The sequence below is a fragment of the Mirounga angustirostris genome, unplaced genomic scaffold (assembly GCF_029215605.1).
Source record: "Mirounga angustirostris isolate CCGP_5_RB_7025 unplaced genomic scaffold, mMirAng1.0.hap1 SCAF_13, whole genome shotgun sequence".
Taxonomy (NCBI): Eukaryota; Metazoa; Chordata; class Mammalia; order Carnivora; family Phocidae; genus Mirounga; species Mirounga angustirostris.
In genome coordinates this window covers 36,714,028-36,734,040 of record NW_026991721.1, presented here as the reverse complement: position 1 = coordinate 36,734,040, position 20,013 = coordinate 36,714,028, and the positions used below count along the sequence as shown (strand labels likewise).

The window sequence follows — 20,013 nt, the reverse complement described above, 5'->3', positions numbered from 1 at the left end:
TGTGTGTGTGTATATATATATATAATAAAATTCAAATTTACTAAAATGAATGGCCTTTGTGGTTTTCCTTCTGCAGTAATTGCCAACTCACTATTGTGAACTTGATTCCCAAGGCTTGGTTTCAGCAGTTCTGTCTTTCTGTGTTTTTACTAGTGGAAATGCAGATAATATTCCTTAAAGTTCTCTTGTGTCCTATGGGCCCTTGCTCCCAAATCTAATCACCGTCTTTGGTTCTCCCTTCCAAATACGGCGGCCCACCTATCTCACCATCATGTGTGTACGAGAGCTCAGGACATCTTCCCAACCAGTTTCCCCATCTCTCATCTTTCTTGTTCCCTTCAAATATTCTTCACTGAGCTACCAGAAATGATCTTTCTAAGCAAGTCATCTCAGGTCATGGCCCTGTCTAAAATTCTCCTTCATCTACTCACTAAAACGGCATGCTTGGTCCTTCATGGTCTGGGCTCTCACCTTTCCAGCCTTATCTCTTGCCACCTGTCAAGCTTGTCTCCAGCCACATAGCCTCTTCCCACCCCTTGTTTTTGTCATGTTCTGGTTTTCTCCTTAGTTTTTGCACATGGGATTCCTTCTGGCAGACCCTATTGGTTACCAACTCAAAATTCACTCTTCCTTCTCTTTTTACCTACAGATTCCTAGAAATCCCTCCATCTCAGGGAAGGCAGGACCTAGTCTTAGTCTGGAGGTGGGCATATAACCCAGTTCTGGCTAATTATTTGGAAGAGTTCTGGCCATGGAACATCAGGAAAGCTTTTCCCTTCGTGATAAGAGGAAAGTATGCAAGCAAAAACTCCCAACCCCATGGAGATGGGCTAGAGACCTGGACCTGCTGTAGAGCAGTGGGAGGAAGAAAGGGGGTGCCTCCTGGAACTCAGGCTTCCTACAGTCTCTGCACCAATGATAGAAACACCACGTGACATTTTGCTGTAGAAAAATAACTCCTCGTTTATGCCACTGCTGACTAGGGCAACACTTGAAGCTGAAAGTGTTTGTATTGGATATACCTACACTTCCCAGCCTCAAGCCTGCTCATTAAAGAGCTCTGTCCCTGACCCTGTGCACCTAGAGCTGCTTTAATTATAGCATAATAGCTAACAGCACCAGATCGGAAGCCAGACTGCCCCGGTTCTTCACCCAGCTCTACTGCCTACTGGTTGGTAACCTTGCACAAGTTATTTCTCCTCTCTGTGCCTCAGGTTCCTCGTCTATTAAATGGGGATAAGAAATTATTAGCTGTATCTAATTATCATAGGGAGTAAACGAGTTAATAGATGGAATGTACTTTGTACCTGGCTCCTGCTAATCATTCCCTTAAATTTTGCTGTTATTAAATAGCAATATATTAGCTTCATCATACTCAATCACAATAGCCTAATAATCCTTTTCCCTGATAGGTTGTAAAGTTAATGAAAGCAGGGATACATTTGTCTAGTTTATTATATTCTCAGGGATACTTTGTCTAGACATACTGCCCAGTAAATATTTACTGAATAAATAAACATAGATCATACAACATAAACAGTATACAAAAAGTAAACCAAGTCAAACATTAACCCAATTGGAAAGGCTTTGTTCACCTGAAGTCAGTGAAAGGAGTTATAAATTCATAGCTTTGTGAGTTCTAGAAGGCTACTGCAGGAAAAATGCCCATCATTGCTTCAAAAGACTAAACACCCATGTGCTCATCAGACCCCCAGTGAGCAAGCTTCATTCCATCAAGGAAAAAACCACAAGATCAGCCAAAAGATACTCAATAGCCAGTGTTGAGCCAGATGTCTGTAAGCAATTGCCTTGGCCTTGTCCACATTTGGCCTTCTGAAGATGGAGACTGTATCAAAGATAGGATGTGGGAAATAACAATAAATCAAAGCACACCAATTCCAGATAACTGTTCCTCCAGTATCTTTTTTGGTTTATTTTGATTTATCATGCTTTTCCTTGCCATTCAACTAGTAACAGAGGAACTCCCACTCTCTGGGCTTTCATTTTTTTAATTAATTAATTAATTTTGGATTATTTATTGATTTCACAGAGAGAGACACAGCGAGAGAGGGAACACAAGCAGGGGGAGTGGGAGAGGGAGAAGCAGGCTCCCCACCAAGCAGGGAGCCCAATACAGGGCTCGATCTCAGGACCCTGGGATCATAACCTGAGCTGAAGGAAGATGCTTACCCGACTGAGCCACCCAGGTGCCCCTCTCTGGGCTTTCAACTCATCCTTATCCCTCACTTGAGCTGGAATGTCATGACAAAGTTATCCTTTACAGTGTGTGTGTGTGTGTGTGTGTGTGTAAATAGAGAAGAAAAATCTAGCACAAGTAATTAGGATTTTCTGGTTAGTATGCAGTTTTTTCCCCCTCATGTCTGCTGATAGGTAAGACAGGGAAAAATACTCCCTGGGCCTTCAGAAAGTTTCTACCATCCATCCTCCTGATAAATCACTTTCTTATCTCTTGCTTTCCCCTTCACCTTGAGCAATTATAGCATCTTTCTTTGCAAAAGCTCAGTAATTGGAAAACTGGTTTATGAATCTGCTAACCTTTTCTTCCCTAAAGGTTTTTTTTCCCCATCATACAGAAAGCTAAAGGAAAGAGAAGAGAAAGGGGGGGAAAAAAGTATGTATTTTGTGAGATCTAGAAGGATGAAAATTGAACTTATTTAATATTCCCACTAGTTACTTTTCAAGAAGAACTTGAAAAAGGGGCACAAGAATTTGTCTTTTTTTTTTTTTAAGATTTTATTTATTTATTTGACAGAGACACAGTGAGAGAGGGAACACAAGCAGGGGGAGTGGGAGAGGGAGAAGCAGGCTTCCCGCGGAGCAGGGAGCCCGATGTGGAGCTCGATCCCAGGACCCCAGGATCATGACCTGAGCGGAAGGCAGACACTTAACGACTGAGCCACCCAGGCGCCCCTGGGCACAAGAATTTGAACCTTTGGATAACAACAAGGCTGAAGGTACATGAGGCATTTTCTTTTAAAAATGTATATTTTGGGGGGCACCTCACTTACCAAAAGGAAATGAAAGCATAGCGAGGCTAGAAATCACTTGCCTGAGGTCATGGAGTTAGTAGTAAAGGAGCTAAGACCCCAAAGAGGTCTGACTGGAAAGTGCACCGTCCCCACCAATGTGGGAACCTATATAATATGGGTCACCAGCATGGGACAGTTATCTGGAGCTGTTGTAAAGCTCCCTCTGGTCTTCTCAGAGCTTCTCCCTTCCAAGTGCAAGGTTTTCATCAAAGAGATCACCACACACAAGGAGGGAAGGCAGGAGATGCAAAGTACAGTTGGCACGTGTGCTTTGCTTGTTCCGGAAGTATTTTTAGGGACGCTTGGGTGGCTCAGGCAGTTAAGCGTCCAGCTCTTTGATTTCAGCTCAGGTCACGATCCCAGGGTCCGTGGGATCAAGCCCCAAGTTGGGCTCCACGCTCAGCGGGGAGTCTGCTGGAGATTCTCTCTCTCCCTCTGCCCCTTCTGTGCTCGCACTCTCTCTCAAATAAATAAATCTTTTTTTAAAAAGTATTTTTAAAGACAGTGTTATTAGGCAGGTATTTTTAATTTGCAACAACAAAAATTCCCATCCCTTTCTAGGATGCTTCCTAAACCCAGAGAACATCTGCAGAGGGAGTCCCTGCCCATCACCCTTGTCAGCCTCTCGCTAGCTATATGGTCTTGTGCAGGGGCTCCGCCTCTTTGTGCCTCCTTTTTCTTGTCTGTGAAGTGAACATAATAATAGCACGTCTCGGGGCACCTGGGTGGCTCAGTTGGTTAAGCAACTGCCTTCGGCTCAGGTCATGATCCCAGGGTCCTGGGATCGAGTCCCACATCGGGCTCCCGGCTCAGCGGGGAGCCTGCTTCTCCCTCTGACCCTCTCCTCTCTCATGCTGTTTCTCTCGCGCTCGCTCTCTAATAAATAAATAAATAAAATCTTTAAAAAAAAATAATAATAATAGCACGTCTCTCACGTCATGGGCCCAGAGGGCAGAGCCTTCAGCCACAGAGGATTATTCCCAGGCCTTGAAACCTGGTGGAATTTTCACTGATGGGTTTTAAAATTTTACAATTCTTCTTTCTTCTTTCCATTTTCTCCCTTGAGGAATGGGGATGTCTATAACTGCCTGCCCCACCATTGTATTTTGGAAGTAAATAACTTGTTTTCTAATTTCCCAGGTTCCCAGATGGAGAGGAATTTTGCTCTAGGATGGATCATACAGAGTCTCACCCATACTTGATGTAGATGATTTAAATGGTGAAATTTGGGACTTTTGACTGGGTGATATTTAGATGAGATTTTGGATTTGAGTTGATGCTTTCATGGGTTGAAATTTGGGGGAGTGTTGGAGTGGGGTGACTTTATTATACATGTGAGACAGATGTGAATCTTTGGGGGCCAGAAGGCAAATAACAGGAGGCTGAAAAATGCCCCCCCCACCAAAAAAGATATCCATGTCCTAATCCCCAGAACCTATGAATGTTATCCTATATGGGGAAAAAAAAAAAGTCTTTGCAGATGTGATGAGGTTAAGAATGTGAGATGGTGAGATTATCCTGAGTTATCCAGAAGGGTCCTAAATGCAATCACATGTATCCTTATAAAAGGAGGGCAGAGTGAAATTTTTCACACACAGAGAAGGTAATGTGGAGACAGACTCGGCCCTAAGCTAAGAAATGCTGGCGGCCTCTAGAAGCTGGAAGAGGCAGGAATAGATTCTCCCCAGAGCCTGTGGAGAGAGAACAGCCATACAAACACCCTCACTGTAGCTCAGGGATACAGACTGCAGTCTTCTGGCATCCAGAACTGGGAGAAAATAAGTATCTGTTGTTTTAAACCAGCAAATTTATTGGGCATTTGTTACAAAAGCATCCCACTTCCAGGTACCGGAATCTTTATTCGCTTCTTGTGGCTGCTAGGGTTATTGGAAAAATTAAATAATTGCATACATAGAAAGCCCTTAGAACAGTGCTTTAAAACAGTTGTCCTTTGTTTTTGTTAGTATTGTCATTGTTATGGGCATTGGAATGTTTTCGGGAAATAGAACTTTGTGGGGTCCTTCACCAGGGGTCCATGGATATTCTGGAGTGAACTATGAATTCCTAGAATTTGTGTATAGAACTCGAGGTGTATGTGCATATGTGTAGTTGTATATCAGTTTGCCAGGACCACAGATTGGCTGGCATCAACAACAGAAATTCATTGTCCACTAGTTCTGGAGCCTAGACACCTGAGATCAAGGTATCATTTGACAGGACTGGTTTCTTTGAGGGCTCTGAGGGAGGAATCTAAGCCTCCCTCTATGACCATCTTCTCTATATCCCTTCACAAGATCTTCTCTCTAGGTGTATCTGTCTCCATGTCCGAATTTTCCCTTTTCATATGGATACCAATCATACTGGATTAAGACTTACCCTAGTGACCTCATTTTAACTTGATTACCTCTGTAAAGACTTACCTCCCAATAAGGTCACCTTCTGAGGTCTTGGGACTTAGGACTACAAAATATTTTGGGGCAAGGACACAATTCAACCCATAACAGTGTGGATGTTTCCATGGCTTTCATCAGATCTCAGAAGTATCCAGTACGCATGCTCATACGTGCATAATCAAACTTGCTTACAGAGAATAAAAATCCTCTCAAAGGATAAAAGCCTAGCAGGAGAGCAGCAGGTAATGAATGGTTTGGGGGAGGGACTTCAAAGCGCTAGGATTCTCATCTCAATAGGCAGATGTCAGCTTTACGTGGTTGAGCAACCTTAACCCATACTTGGAAGTAAGCAGTTAATTTGAAGGCCATGCATGCAGTGGAAGAAGCACAGGCCATAGATAGACACCAATCTCCTTTGACACCTCGGCTCTGTATGGCCTCACATAACTGACTCAACTTCTAAGATTGTTTCTTGGTCTGAAAAATACCGCCTGCCTTAAGGCTATGGATATGAGGTACCAAACTCAGTGTCCTGATCCTAGCAGGCATGCAAAGACCTATTCTCATTATGAGTGGGGTACAGCTAATGGATGGGAGCCAGCTCCACGGCAGCACAGAATACGGGAGTAGTGGTGACTCACGCTCTGCCCTCAGTCGGAGGCTGCTTGCCTCTTGTAAGTGAGCTTGGCAGGCCCGGCTGACAGAAAATGGCACTCAAGAAAAATGGCCCATTGGTCTTCCAGTCAACCAGAGTGGCAGGTAATCCTAGAGTTGCAATTTGATAGAAGACTCTTGCCCCCACTTGGGGCAGGCTCAGTTTCACGTTGTATGGAACATGCAATGTGTTAGTTAGGGTAAAGTCTTAAGTTTCTGTAACAAAGAAACTCCAGAGGGCAGCAGCTTAAATGAGATAAATATATTTGTGTTTTATGTCATAGGTATTTGGATATGTCATCTCTAACTGGATTGCCAGGTGCCCAGCTAAACGCAATTACTATGGAAGAAGAAGAGAACAAATAGTGTGTGTGTGGGGGGGGGCGGTTAAGCTAGCAGATCGCCACATCTAGCTCATGGGATCCTTTCCTTATTTGAGGTTCATCAGTGGCCCTGTCCTTAGATAAGTGACCTTCTTGATCATGCTCCTCTTCAGGAAACACCCTCGTTCTGCAACATACACACATGCATGGACACCTGTATGATTCAGAACATATCTATGGGCCTCAAGTCCATGAACAGTGGAATAGTAGAGATTCAAGTTCTTATGATTGCACGGTATTTTGCAGTTTACTTAGTTCTCACCCTTCTGTTATCTTATTTGATCTTCACCTCAGCTTTGAGAGTTAGGCAAGACTTATTATCTCCATTTTAGAAATGTAGATATTTTTCCAGTGCTATGGCAACTTGCCCAGCTCAAGTGCAGCGTGCACACAAGAGCTGGGGATTAACACCCTCAGGAACAATCCTCAGCCAGTAAGGGATGAGAGTCTGTGACAAATCGCCTCCTACCTTCCTTGTCCCCTGGTGGGAGAATTCTGACATGTATTCCACATGGTACCTAAACTACAATTGCCCACAGTGGTAACTCACTCACTAACGCTCCCTTTACTGACTCTTCTCCCATCCCTGTCTTACTTTCCTTGCTCCCTCAGCTGGAACCCCCTCCCAAATAATCCACCTACATCAAAGGCCTTGACTCAGGGTCTGGCCTCTTAGAGTCCTTTCCTAAAGCTTCCCAAACTGACGTTGAGATGTAGCTATCTCTTTCTCCTTGGATGAGAGTCTATAAACATGGGTACATAGAATTCTGGGTGAGTCTGAAAACATGTGATAGAGGGACGAACAGGGTCCAGAACTCAGAGAGAGGATCCTGATGCTGTGGGCAGCTTGGGATCCAGCCCACCTTGAAGTCGGCTGCATTTTGACCTTGACCTAGCCATTCCTTGGTACCTTGAGCTTCAGATAGTTTTGAGTTGGTTTCTGTCCCTTGCAAACAAAAGAGTTGTGGTGGGATGATGTTAATTTTCTTCTTTCTGCTTATATTTTTCTATAATATAATAAAAAAAAATTTTAATGCCCAAAATGACAGAATAAAGTTCTAAAGGGGAAAAAAAAGGTATTGGAAACGTCTTTGACCAGTGTCCCCTTGAATAACCCATGTGAGGGCACAACCCACCTTTTTCTCTTAGTATCAGTGAAACCAGGCCTTCATGAAACAACAGAATCGCTGAACCGTGAGTTGTCACAGGCAATCACACTCCCCAAATGCTCCCACAGACGTGAATGACTGAGGGTCTTTCCTCTGTCAGCTCCACCAATCACCCAGACTCTTAGAATGGTTTGGATGTAGCTTCTCATTTGGCCCCAAAGCTGTGCCCAAGTTAATGACTTGGAAAAACATGCTATCATCCATATAATCTGTAAAAACCAGAGAGAGCCCTGAATCAGGCATTTCCACTGCAGAGGAAGCATTCACAAATCCTGCATGTTTCAATAATGTTTGCATTATTTCTCACAACTGTTTAATTAGATTCTGTGTAAACAGATGGGCTTATGTCTTCGGTCCTAATAGTTGTAAAATTTGGATAGTGTGCATCCTGACAATTACAAATATTGGCAGTTACCAAGTAATATTCTTTCCACTTAAAAAATTCCTTTATGCTACAGAGAAAGCTGATTTAGTCTTTATACTAAACATACTATGGCTTTTTGTTCCCATGGCTTTTTTAAAAAGCCAGAGGTATTCACAGATTGCTGGGCATCACTGGGAAGAGGGATGGAAAAAAACACTGAGCGCAGTCACCCCCTGCTCAGAGCTTGGGTGCACCTCCATATACAGCTCCATGTCCGTGTCTTGAGGCAGACCTCAAAAAAAACAGTCCAGGTAAGATAGATCCAATTTTCAAAAATATGCAATTTCTTTAAGTAGTAACTTATATATAATCTATAATAAATATTGGAGGGGTGCCTGGGTGGTTCAGTCAGTTAAGGGTCTGACTCTGGATTTCGGCTCAGGTCACGATCTCAGATTGTGGGATCGAGCCCCATATCAGGCTCTGCACTGGGCATGAAGCCTGCTTAAGATTCTTTCTCTCCCTCTTCTCCCTCTGTTCCTCCCCCCTTCCTCTCTAAATACATATATATATTTAGAAACAATCCAAATGTGAAATAATTGTTTATTAGTTAAATTGTGGTGTACTCATCCTATGAAATCTGTGTGGCAATTAAAAATGATAATGTAGATTTTATGGCAATGGGGCAGAGGTATATCAACTATATATTATAACAGATCACAAAAGACTATGAACAGCATTATCTCAAATTTGTAAAAATAAAAACCATCTTTCTATACATGAACATCTAGAAAGTCTTACAGCAGAATGTTAATAGGATATATTTTGGGGTGGTGGGAATATATATTTTTATGTTCTTCAAGCTTTTCCAAATTTTCTATAATGAACATGATTTTATAATGAGAAAAACAAAATAAGAACAAAACCTAATTAAAATACAAAATCATGTTTTAGAGAAGGCAGTAAGGTGACATATAAGAAATCAGGAGGTGGGGCACCTGGGTGGCTCAGTCGTTAAGCGTCTGCTTTCAGCTCAGGTCATGATCCCAGGGCCCTGGGATCGAGCCCCACATCGGGCTCCCTGCTCTGCGGGGAAGCCTGCTTCTCCCTCTCCCACTCCCCCTGCTTGTGTTCCCTCTCTCGCTGTGTCTCTCTCTGTCAAATAAATAAGATCTTTAAAAAAAAAAAAAAGAAATCAAGAGGCTATTCTATGATTTTTAAGGCACTCATTCAAAAACACTAAGTACCTACAGGGTGTCAGTACACGTAGAAATACAGGGCTTTGAAAAAGTCAAGCTCTTCTGCCTTTGAAGTGTTCACAGTTTAGAACAGCACTGTCTAATAGAATTTTCTGCAATGATGGAAATGTCCTCTGCACTGTCCAGTGCAGGCAGCTACTGGGTACTAAGAACGTAGTTAGTGTGACTGAAGAGTGGAATTTTACACTTTATAATTTTCACTTAATTTAAACATAAGTTAAAAAAAGGGGGGGGGGCGCCTGGGTGGCTCAGTCGGTTAAGCGGCTGCCTTCGGCTCAGGTCGTGATCCCAGGGCCCTGGGATCGAGCCCCACGTCGGGCTCCCTGCTCGGCGGAGAGCCTGCTTCTCCCTCTCCCTCTGTCTGCCGCTCTGCCCACTTGTGCTCTCTATCTCTGTTAAATAAAAAAACAAAAAAAATCTAAACATAAGTAGCCACAGGTGGCTAGTGTCTTTTCTGTAGAAGAAAAGACACACATGGAAATAATTAGAATGCACTAAATGCTAGAGAAACACACAGGATGGAGATATTAACTCTGCTCATTAAAAGCCTCTGAAAGGAGATACATTTTGGACAATGGGTCTAAAGTTATAGTTAGGAATTCACTCTGGAGGGAGAACATTTTAGGCAAAGGATACTACAGATGCAGAGGCATAGACATGACTGGCCTGGAACTTTTTATTTTTTTAAGATTTTATTTATTTATTTGACAGACCTCGAGAGAGGGAACACAAGCAGGGGGAGAGGGAGAAGCAGGCTTCCCGCTGAGCAGGGAGCCCGATACAGGGCGCTATCCCAGGACCCTGGGATCATGACCTGAGCTGAAGGCAGAAGCTTAACGGACTGAGCCACCCAGGTGCCCCTGGGCCTGGAACTTTTAAGAAAGAAAAAAAACAAAAAACAAAACAAAGTCATCAGGCAAAGATCATGTCCCATCAAGAAAGGTAGGGAGGGGGGCACTGGGGTGGCTCAGGCATCTGCCTTTGGCTCAGATCATGATCCCGGGTGCTGCTTCTTCGGGCTCCCTGCTCAGCAGGGAACCTGCTTCTCACTCTCCCTCTGCCCTGCCCCCCGCTCCTGCTCTCTCAAATACATAAATTTAAAAAAAAGAAAGAAAGAAAGAAAGCTAGGGAGAATAATACCTAGACAACAATCCAGTAATATCAGATCTACAGAAAGGAATCATTTTGTTACTTGTCTAGGGGAATACTGTCACAATTCAGGTAGTAACTTTCAAGCCCACTAAAACCTGATATCTCAAGTAGAAGGAGCTCTTTGTCTGAGCCAAACACTATTCTAGAAGTTTTCATATACTTTATCTCATTTAATCACCACAGAAACCCCATTTTACTGAAAAGGAAAGCAGGGCTCACAAGATAAGTAACCACCGAAGAACATTCAGGTAGTAAGTGGATGACCTTGGATTCAAACTCTTGATTTAGGTCTAATTTTAAATTACCATAAAAAGATCAACATATACAAATATATCCTGCTACCCCCACCCAGGAAGACCATGAGACTGAAAATAGAAACACTCTGAAATAGAATGCAGACCCTAAGAGGTTATGTTAAAAGATTTCATGGATCATTTCTCAGCTCTAATGGTGGTATCCCAGGAGACAACTTCCATCATGATAAATTAACTCTGGGCTGTCTTTCAAAGATCATAGACTGAGCTGGCCATTGTTTGATATGGTCTTGTCCTGTACTGAGTGCTGCAGATTACTGGAGCCAACAGTACCAAATTTGGTGCCAATGTCCAAGGCCCCTTAGGCCCAATTCACAAGGGTACCACCAAGTGACAAAACCATAGGGTCCTGAAACTTATCTGTGTTACTTACTGGTATAAAGAGTCTTGAATTTTCAAAGTCCCATGTCCTGGACCATTGTCTTCACCACTGTGCCTTTCTGAACCTCGTTCAGATTCGACTCAGTAGCCTTGGTTAACTCCATCAACTGCTTTTATAGTGATTCTTCCCAACATCTGTTCCGCTCTACTTGTGGGAATTCCTGCTAGGTTTGCATGACTTTGAACTCATTTTTTTTTTTTTTTAAATCTCACTAACTAGGACAGCAACAGAAGGCCAGGGGAAAAAGGAACATTCAAGAGAAAACAGACAAAAAAAAAAGAGAAAACAGAGAATCTTCTTTACTAACCCTGTAGACATAAAACGGCAATTTTCTTGTACTTCATATGTTAGAAATTTCTTATTTCCAATAATGAATATATCTGAGACTTGACCTCTGTTACAAGGCTGGTATCTCCCATTTTGGGGTTTGGGAAATTTTAACAAATGGATAAACAGGGAAGACTTGAACTTGGGAGGAGAATACTAATTAGTTAACCAAACATATGCAACTAGTAAAGCAGGACTACCGGAAGAATGATAAGAAAAAGGAGCAGAGGAAAGAAGTGTTGTTTACCAGGAATCATTGATGTTTCATTATGGAAGAATTAGAAACTGGAAATTTTCAGTTTAGTGTAATTTTCGTTTATTTCATAGTTGAATGTACATTACAAGGGTGGGGGTGGGAGGCTCAGATCATCTTCATGTTTTCCAAGACCATGTCTTCTAATGGTTCCAGCTCAGCAGAGCTAGGAGATAAAAATGCCAGGACTTTAGAAGGAAGACTAGCCAAATATTAGTGGCTCGGGTTCTTAATTAACTGAATTCATTTTTCTGAGCTCTACTCCTCAGAGGAAGACAGTAAAATAGATGGAGGCTGAATACTTTCTAATAGAAATAGCCTGTTTGGTGAATATCCTCATTAATTAAAGTCGAGGGTGATAGGGCTGAATTTTAAAAACATTTTTTATACATTTTTTTACATAAATTGATAACTATGCCAATTACAACCATTTTTTAAGTATGGTCTTTCCCCTCTTTTTCCTGTTTTTTTGTTTTGCTTTTTGTTTGTTTACCTCTCCCCCCCCCCTCCTCTCCACTCCACTCACCCCAAAGCACACTGGCCACCAGTATCTGTGTTTTCACATTGTACTGGATCTCTCTCTCTCTCTCTCTCTCTCTGTCTCTGACACACAATGGGATCATATTATACACCTTTTAATGCATCTTGCTTTTCTCACACAATACCTCAGGAAAATCTGAGCCAACTGTGTGACTCTAAATCATGCTTTTTAACAGCTGCAAATCATTCCATATTTTAGCTATACTATTCATCTAATGTGGATATTTTTTCCCTGGGCTTTCATTTGTCAACCACACTATAATCAACATTCCTGCACTGAGCCATTGTTTTTTCGGGTTGATTCCTAAGAGTGAGATTGCTGGATCAAAGGAGAACACAGTCCTTTCTTTTTTCTCTCCCTTTAGAAGAATAGATGCTAATAGACGTTGTTTCTAATTTGCAAGTGACCTTGAGCACTCACTTTTCCTCCCTCAACCTCTGTTTTCTCACTGGTAAGGGAGACATGTGGGACTATAGATGACCTTGAATGTCCTTTGCAGCTTGTTCTAAACTTATCTGTGTCTGCGCCCACTGCCCTGTGTTTTGCTGCAGTGAAGTGAGAATCATCCCTACTGCTGACTCAGGAACAAGCGTCCTGCCTGTCTGAGTCTCAGGATTTGGAACCTACATTTTGCACACAGACTAGTCATTTAGCTGAGCCACTGATTTCCAACTTCGGACTCTACTGAAATGCCTTGGTGAAGGAAGCTGTCTGTACTTGATTAGTTCGGTTCTCCCTGACACCTGAGGTCCAAATGAGAACTGGACAGCAAAGGTCATTGTCATTTTTCTTGAGATTTACCTTGATCCAAAAAAAGGTGTCTCAGGACACGTCCATAGCAGCCTCTGTGTTTGGGCACTTTTCCAGGATGCTCCCAATTTTCTTTTAATGAAGATAAATACTTGATTATTGCGTGACCAAACCACTGAATAAGAAGGGAAAATGTTGCAAAATGATTACTTTGTAAGACTTTCTACTCTGTGCATGTCTACCCATTTTAAACCTTCTGGATCAGGGAGAAGCACCTGTCTTATTTGCTAAATCAGATGGACTTCGAACAGATAATTTTTCCAGCCTGAATAATAGCAGTTGCTTATTGATAGCAAACTAGGCAGCTGACCTGCCTAGGCACTTCACATGCCTATTTTCATTTAATCCTCAAACAACCCTTGAGGTAGGTTAATATTCTCATCATCCTCATTTTACAGATGGAGAATTTACCCCCAAGGTCACAGAGGCTAGGAGGTGGTGTAGTCTGTATGCAGAGTCCATATTCTTAGCACAAAACAACACTGTAGTGGAACAGGGCAGCAGTGGGCAAGTGGGACAAAAACACTGCAGGGCTTCTCAACTCTCTTGTTAATGCCACCCAAAACCCACACTGAGCCCTCGCATCCACCTTCTATACAAGTTTAGGGCTCAAAATCATCCCAACGCCCTGTGCTCACATTATATCCTGAATGGTGGGGTGGACCGGAGTCAACACAGATCTGGGCTCAAGATCTGGCTCTGCCTGCTGGCCTTCGGCAAGTTTCTTCCCCTTTCTCTCAAACTAGCCCCTCGGCTCTTTCTCACCTGCTGTCCGGAGGAGGAGAGGAGGTTGGTACCGCCAGCGCCAGCTAACCCCGGAGCGGGCACTAGTAAAAGGCAGGCTTCTCTCCCTCCTGTCTTCTTCCCTGGTGCCGCGGAGGGCAGCACCTTGAAAGTGCTGGGCCACCCTCCAGGCCCTCTCCTGTCTGGGTTCCAGTTTGTCCCCCGTGTCGTGGCACAAACACCGGGTCGGGCGGCCTCTTCTTCAGTAGACGCCACCCTCTCCCCCCGCAAATGCCGGATAGACATGGATTTTCTTTCTTTCTTTCTTTCTTTTTTTTTAAGATTTTATTTATTTATTTGACAGAGAGAGAGACGAGAGAGGGAACACCAGCAGGGGAAGTGGGAGAGGGAGAAACAGGCTTCCCGCCGAGCAGGGAGCCTGATGTGGGGCTCGATCCCAGGACCCTGAGATCATGACCTGAGCCGAAGGCAGTTGCTTAACCAACTGAGCCACTCAGGCGCCCCTAGACATGGATTTTCAAAAAAATAGCTATTTATTTGCTTATCAGCAAGGAGCGGGGGGGGGGGGGCAAAGTGATCGAAGGCGAAATCAATTACTATTTTTCATCTTTGACAAAGTAATTAAGGCCAGAGTGACTGGTTAATTCCGACCGAATGGCTACGCGGTGATGGATGCGGATTTACGGCCTCTTCGGCGACCGCGCGCGGGCCGGATTATCACTCCAAACAGGCGCCGCGGAGGGCGGGGGGCGGAGGCCCGAGTCCGCAGGACTTGCATCTTTTATTCTAATTCTTTTTTAATACTGCGGCTCCATCCCGGCGCTGCCCAAGCGCTGACACACAGCCGCACGCCCGACGAGCTGCCCCGGGCCTCCAGCCTCGCCACGCTCGCTCCCTCCCGCCCTCGCACCCCCACCCTGCTGCCCGCCGGGGCCCGCCACCCCGCCTCCGCGCTGGCATCACAGCGACCCCTCTTGGTCTCCCCGCCCCAGACCCTCCCTCCACGCGGAACGCAGCCCCTCCTTTCTAGAATCTTGCGGCTGGAAGTGGGGTGCGGCGGGGAGCTCAAGCAGCGCCCCCACCCCGCAGCCTTCTCTGCGCGTCAACCGCCTCGGAAGGGCCTGACGCGTGACGGGCGCCAGGCGGGAACCCAAGTGCGCACTAGGGGGGTTGAGTGGGGACGGGAGCGTCACTTGTGCCCAGGGCCGCAGTACTCCCGGCTCCCGCCCCAGCCTGGGACGTCAGTGCGCCCAGGAACGTCGGGGTGCTAGTGGACGCTCCACCCGCTCCCACATAGCGGGGGCGGCTCAGATGCACGAAGAAAGGCCAGAGCTTTTCCAATTCGTGACTGTCCACGGTGGAAGTCTGACCAGGGCCCGCAGAGGGGGGGCCTACCCGACCCAGGGGCGCGCCACGTGGTTCGGAAGTGGGGGCTGTCAGGTCTGCCCCTTACCCTTCTCGGATCCTCGGAAACGGGGGTCTGTTTCTGAAGAAGCGCCAAGCAGGCTCCCTCGGCTTTCCCCGTGGCTCCCAGAGTCTAGGGTGCTTCCCAGCGCCCAGCGAGGCAGAAACACGCGCCCCTGCGGGCTTTTGGGCCCCACCTCGTCTGTTGCCCTCCTACTGCCAGAGACCAGCACATTCCCACCCTGGTCTTCCTTACTCCTTCTCCCGGACCTCGCCTGGCTCCCCGAGGAGCGGGCCTCGGAAGAGAGCGCGACTGGGCCCCCGCGACATCCCTGTAGAAGGGGTGGGGGGAGATTTTCCGGGGTTTGAACGCGACTTTCTAAATCTCAGTTTCCCGGGCTTCTCAAAGGTTGTTGCCAAAACTAAATGTAGATAATTCGTGGAAAGCCCTTACACAATGGTTCAGTGTTGAGAGCTTAATAAATGTTAACGCGAAACTACAATAAAAAGCGGCGTGAAACCCGCAAGTTGACTCTCAAGGAAGGCTTTATCAGGGAACCTATGCTCGTTCCATCCTATTGCAGACCGCGGGTCGCAGCTGGTTGCCCTCGGAAGGGCCAGGCGGGCAAGCCAGTGAGCCGCGGTACCCGAGCGCTCTAGAGCAGCTCGGAAGGAGGCGGGAGGGGTCTCCGCAGTGCCCGGGGCGCTCACCGCAATCTGCCGCCGCAGCCTCCGCCTGCGGCCTCCATGGCATTGTCCTCCTGCCGCGTGGGGACTGCCCAGCCGAGTGCGACGGAGCCGACCCCGAGGCGGTGGGGCGGGCTGCGGATGGCGGGGAAGGGACAAAGTGCCTTCCTCGGCTCCCAACCCCTGAGGCCAGGGGTTCCCCCAGCGAGGCTGGCCAGAAAGGAGAAAGGGGAAGCGTTTCATTACGAATCCCCTTTTAGTCTTCTTTGTAAAGGTGTCTTCCCTTTCTTCTGATTATAGCCATTGCTTTGTACTAACAGCAAAGTCCATCTTTGGGGCCACCCCTCACTCCTGCTGCAGTACAGTAGAACATCCTATCCTGTGGCTTCCCGGTTGCCCAGCCCTGCTGCCTGGTTGTTGGAGATCTCGATTTGGAGGACCTCCCAGACCTTTCGCTTCCACATCAGGCCTTGCCGTGGTGGATTTTTATTGAGAGGGCTATGAAGAAAGAATGGTTGTCCTTTGACTTTGAAAGTGACCTAAGAAGGAGGTTACTGTTGGAAATAATTTCCTCTTTATTTCTCGAAGGTATTTTCAGAGGAGCCTAAACACAATGAGAACAGTCATAATTTTATTCAGAATTTCTTTTGTGTTAATAGAGATAAAAGAGGAAGGCAAATATTGGACCTCAATTTGTAAGCGAAACCCCTAGTTTTCTGGGAGGGCTGTCTAACAGCCCTCTAACACTAGTTGTCTGCCAGGGTAGGGCTGTGAGGATCTGAAGTCCGCATACACGAAGGCAGGTACACCCTTATAAATGAAGGACACGTGAGCACCAGCCATCCCAGAGCTGTGGCGCTACGTGCAGACCCTCGATCTCGGGGTAATATTGTGGAATCCACTGCCTGCAGATCCGAGAGGCAGCAGTGGGGATCTAGAGGAAGAGAAAGACAGAAACATGACAGTGATTTAATTCCGTCCCCCTCTCCCACCTTGTAGCCCAATCCGCTCTGTTGGCGGCTGCGCCTTGCCTTGGGTGCAGTGGGACGTGTCCCTCCCATGTTTCCCTTAATTAGGAGGAGGCAAACTTCTGTCATCCCCTCCCGCCAGCTTTGGTTTAGTAATCAGACCCACATGAGTCACGCCGAACACGCAGCCCCCTCCCTCTGGAGGGATAACTGGCCAGCGTACTCTCGGTTGTTGTCCCTTTAAAACTCGAATCCAAGGGGGTATGATTTATCAAACTTGTATTATCAAGAAAATGTCAAACGAAGGGCACCTTGCTTTGCACTGACGCAAACCTGGCCTTTCCCAAGGAGATATAGAAAGCGCCTCTCTTGCTGGAGTCAAACCCAGTCTTGTCAATAGCTGGTTTCACTCTCTACCCGTTCAATCTGTTGCCTGTGTCAGACATGGTGAGTGTTTGCTTTTGTTCTTTTAAGAGGAGAGGAAGCTGTGGGTGGAGGGAAGGCAGATTCGTTTAGAATACTTCTTTTTGAAATGTTCTGTGCATTTTGGAAGAGGAAGGGAGGGCGATTCTTGAAGCCATAGGTATTTTGTTCTGAGCATCACCTGAGGTCGGAAAGAGGTTTCTGAGGCTGTGGAGGTTGGAGGGATCTCCTAATCGCGATCCCGGGCACTGTCCTCGGTGCTGAAAGCCAGGTGCCGGTACTGAGGCTAGTCGCTCAGAGTCCTAGAGGCTATTGAGATAAGAATGCTTGCCGGAGCCAAGGTATTTAGACCTAGTGCAAATTAATGAGTTCTGATCTGTGCATTTATGAAAGACGGTTAGATGAGATGCGCGTGGTTGAGGTGAAGGTTATATGATCATTCTTACAGTATAATAGTAAATATTGGTGCTAATAATAAGGGAGCCCTGAAAGATAACACGAGGAGAGACAGCAGACAGAAAAACCACCGCTGGTATTTCTCTTCATTTGAAACTCAGTTGAGAAAAAACAAATGAAAATTCGTCCTGAGTTTTGGCCCCCAAGCAGGTGTAGGGGCATGAAGGACATTAGACTCTTGTGAATAGTTACTGGAGGGAGAAGGAGAATCCAAAAACTTTGCATGTTGTTTTACATACCTGGGAGTCTGGATGTGTGTAGGTTGTGTAAGATAACAAACCTGGTTACTATCTTGTGTTTTACATCTGGTTTATTATGGTTGTTGTGGGGTTGTTGTTGTTCTTGTTGTGTTGGTTGTGATCCTTACCCCTGCCTTTGCTACCTGGAGGGCGGGGATGGGTTTGGTGCGCTGGGATTCGCACAACCGATTTAGCCTGAAATACTCCAAGGTGCCAGGGCATCAGCTTTGTGGCCACAGCTTGCCTATAGCTTATTAAAAAAAAGAAAAAAAAAAAAGCAATGTGCATTATTGAATGACAAAGGAAATGGGGCGGAAAATTAAAGAATCTTTCTACAATGGTGATGGGGAGGTGGGCACCCTACAGCCGTGATATGAAATCCAAAGAGGGTAGGGAGCTCATGGCTGTAGGGCTATTTCCACCCTCCTCTTCTCCCCCCTCCAAAACAAAATAAAAAATTAAAAGTAAAAACAACAAACATTACTGTTTTCTTAGTTTCCCCACCATCAAGGAGAGGACTATTAACTGCTTTATGCCATCTGGTTATTGACAAGACAGGCAAATTGAGAAATACAGTTTTTTTTTTTTTTTGAGAGGGGAAAAAAAAATCCAGGTTCCAGTTTATTCCCTAGATATTGTGTCTGGACCTGAGTGGTGAACGTCTTTATATGTAGATACAAGTATTTTTAAAGCAGCCGTGACTTTTGTGTGTGTGTGTGTGTGTGTGTGCACAAACTTCACATTGCATTTGCAGGATTGCGGTGCTCCCAAAGAAATGAATACACAACCAGCCAACAGCCTGGGGGCGGCGATGGCTCTGGGCCACCACGACGGCCGGTGCGCGCCCAGGACGAGCCCGGAGCAGGAGCTTCCCGCTGCCGCCGCCGCGCCGACGCCGCGTGTGCCCAGGTCCGCTTCCACCGGCGCCCAAACTTTCCAGTTCCCTGACGCGCGAACCTGCGAGGCCGAGTGGCCGGGAGTGGGGGCTTGCAAATTCAGTAGCCCGCGGGCGCCGGCGGCCTCGGCAGCGCTGAGGGACTTGAGCGAGGAGCGCAGCGCCCAGGCCGCCGCTCTTTCTGGGGCCGCCGGGCCCGGCAACGCTCTTCATTGTAAGATTCCGGCCCTGCGCGGCCCCGAGGGGGATGCTAACGTGAGTGTGGGCAAGGGCACCCTGGAGCGGAACAATACCCCGGCTGTGGGCTGGGTGAATTTGAGCCAGAGCACCGTGGTGCTGGGCACGGATGGAATCACGTCCGTGCTCCCGGGCAGCGTGGCCACCGCTGCCGCCCAGGTAAGCAGGTCGCGCTCAGCCCGCGCCGCCTCCTGCTCCCTGGCGTGCGAGGCGAGCCGGGCTGTGGCGGGTGCACGTATGCTGATGGGGAGACCGGTTGGCAGTGCCAGGTAATGGATGCGGGAGGCAGCTTTGGGGCTTCGGAAGCTCGCACTGCTCTGGGGTCCCCAGTTCAGGGCGCGAGGGCTGTAGTGACCCTGCCAGAGAGATGGAGAACTCAGGAGCTGCAGCTACCTGTCCCTCCCCAGCCTCGGTAGTCTCGGACATTGGGGTGCAGCCTCATTAAGCAGTTGAGGCAGATAGGTTTATGAAAACAGGACTCCCCCTTTTGTCTATGACTGAGTCTTTAAAATGTTTTCCCTTAATTAAAAAAATTTAAAAGGGGGCACCCGGGTGGCTCAGTCAGTTGAGCCTCTGATCGATCTCAGCTCAGGTCCTCATCTCAGAGTCCTGAGTTCAAGCCCCCCACCCCCTTGGGCTCCAGGCTGGGCGGACCCTACTTAAAAAATAAAAATTAAAAAATAGGGGTGCCTGGGTGGCTCAGTTGGTTGAGTGACTGCCCTCGGCTCAGGTCATGATCCTGGAGTCTCGGGATCGAGTCCCGCATCGGGCTCCCTGCTCGGCAGGGAGTCTGCTTCTCCCTCTGACCCTCCTCCCTCTCATGCTCTCTGTCTCTCGTTCTCTCTCTCTCAAATAAATAAATAAAATCTTTAAAAAAAAATTAAAAAATAAAGACGGAGGAACACCCCC

At 46.4% G+C, this 20,013-nt stretch overlaps 1 protein-coding gene across 1 annotated transcript in view; it reads left to right on the top strand.

The window, feature by feature from the left end:
• The first annotated feature begins 18,747 nt into the window (after window positions 1–18,747).
• SLC6A5 (solute carrier family 6 member 5) overlaps window positions 18,748–20,013 on the top strand; it is a 50,688-nt gene continuing 49,422 nt past the window's right edge. The window contains exon 1 of the mRNA XM_045895286.2: window positions 18,748–19,263. Coding sequence (XP_045751242.2) covers window positions 18,748–19,263 — 516 coding nt within the window. The remainder of the gene's footprint in view (window positions 19,264–20,013) is intronic.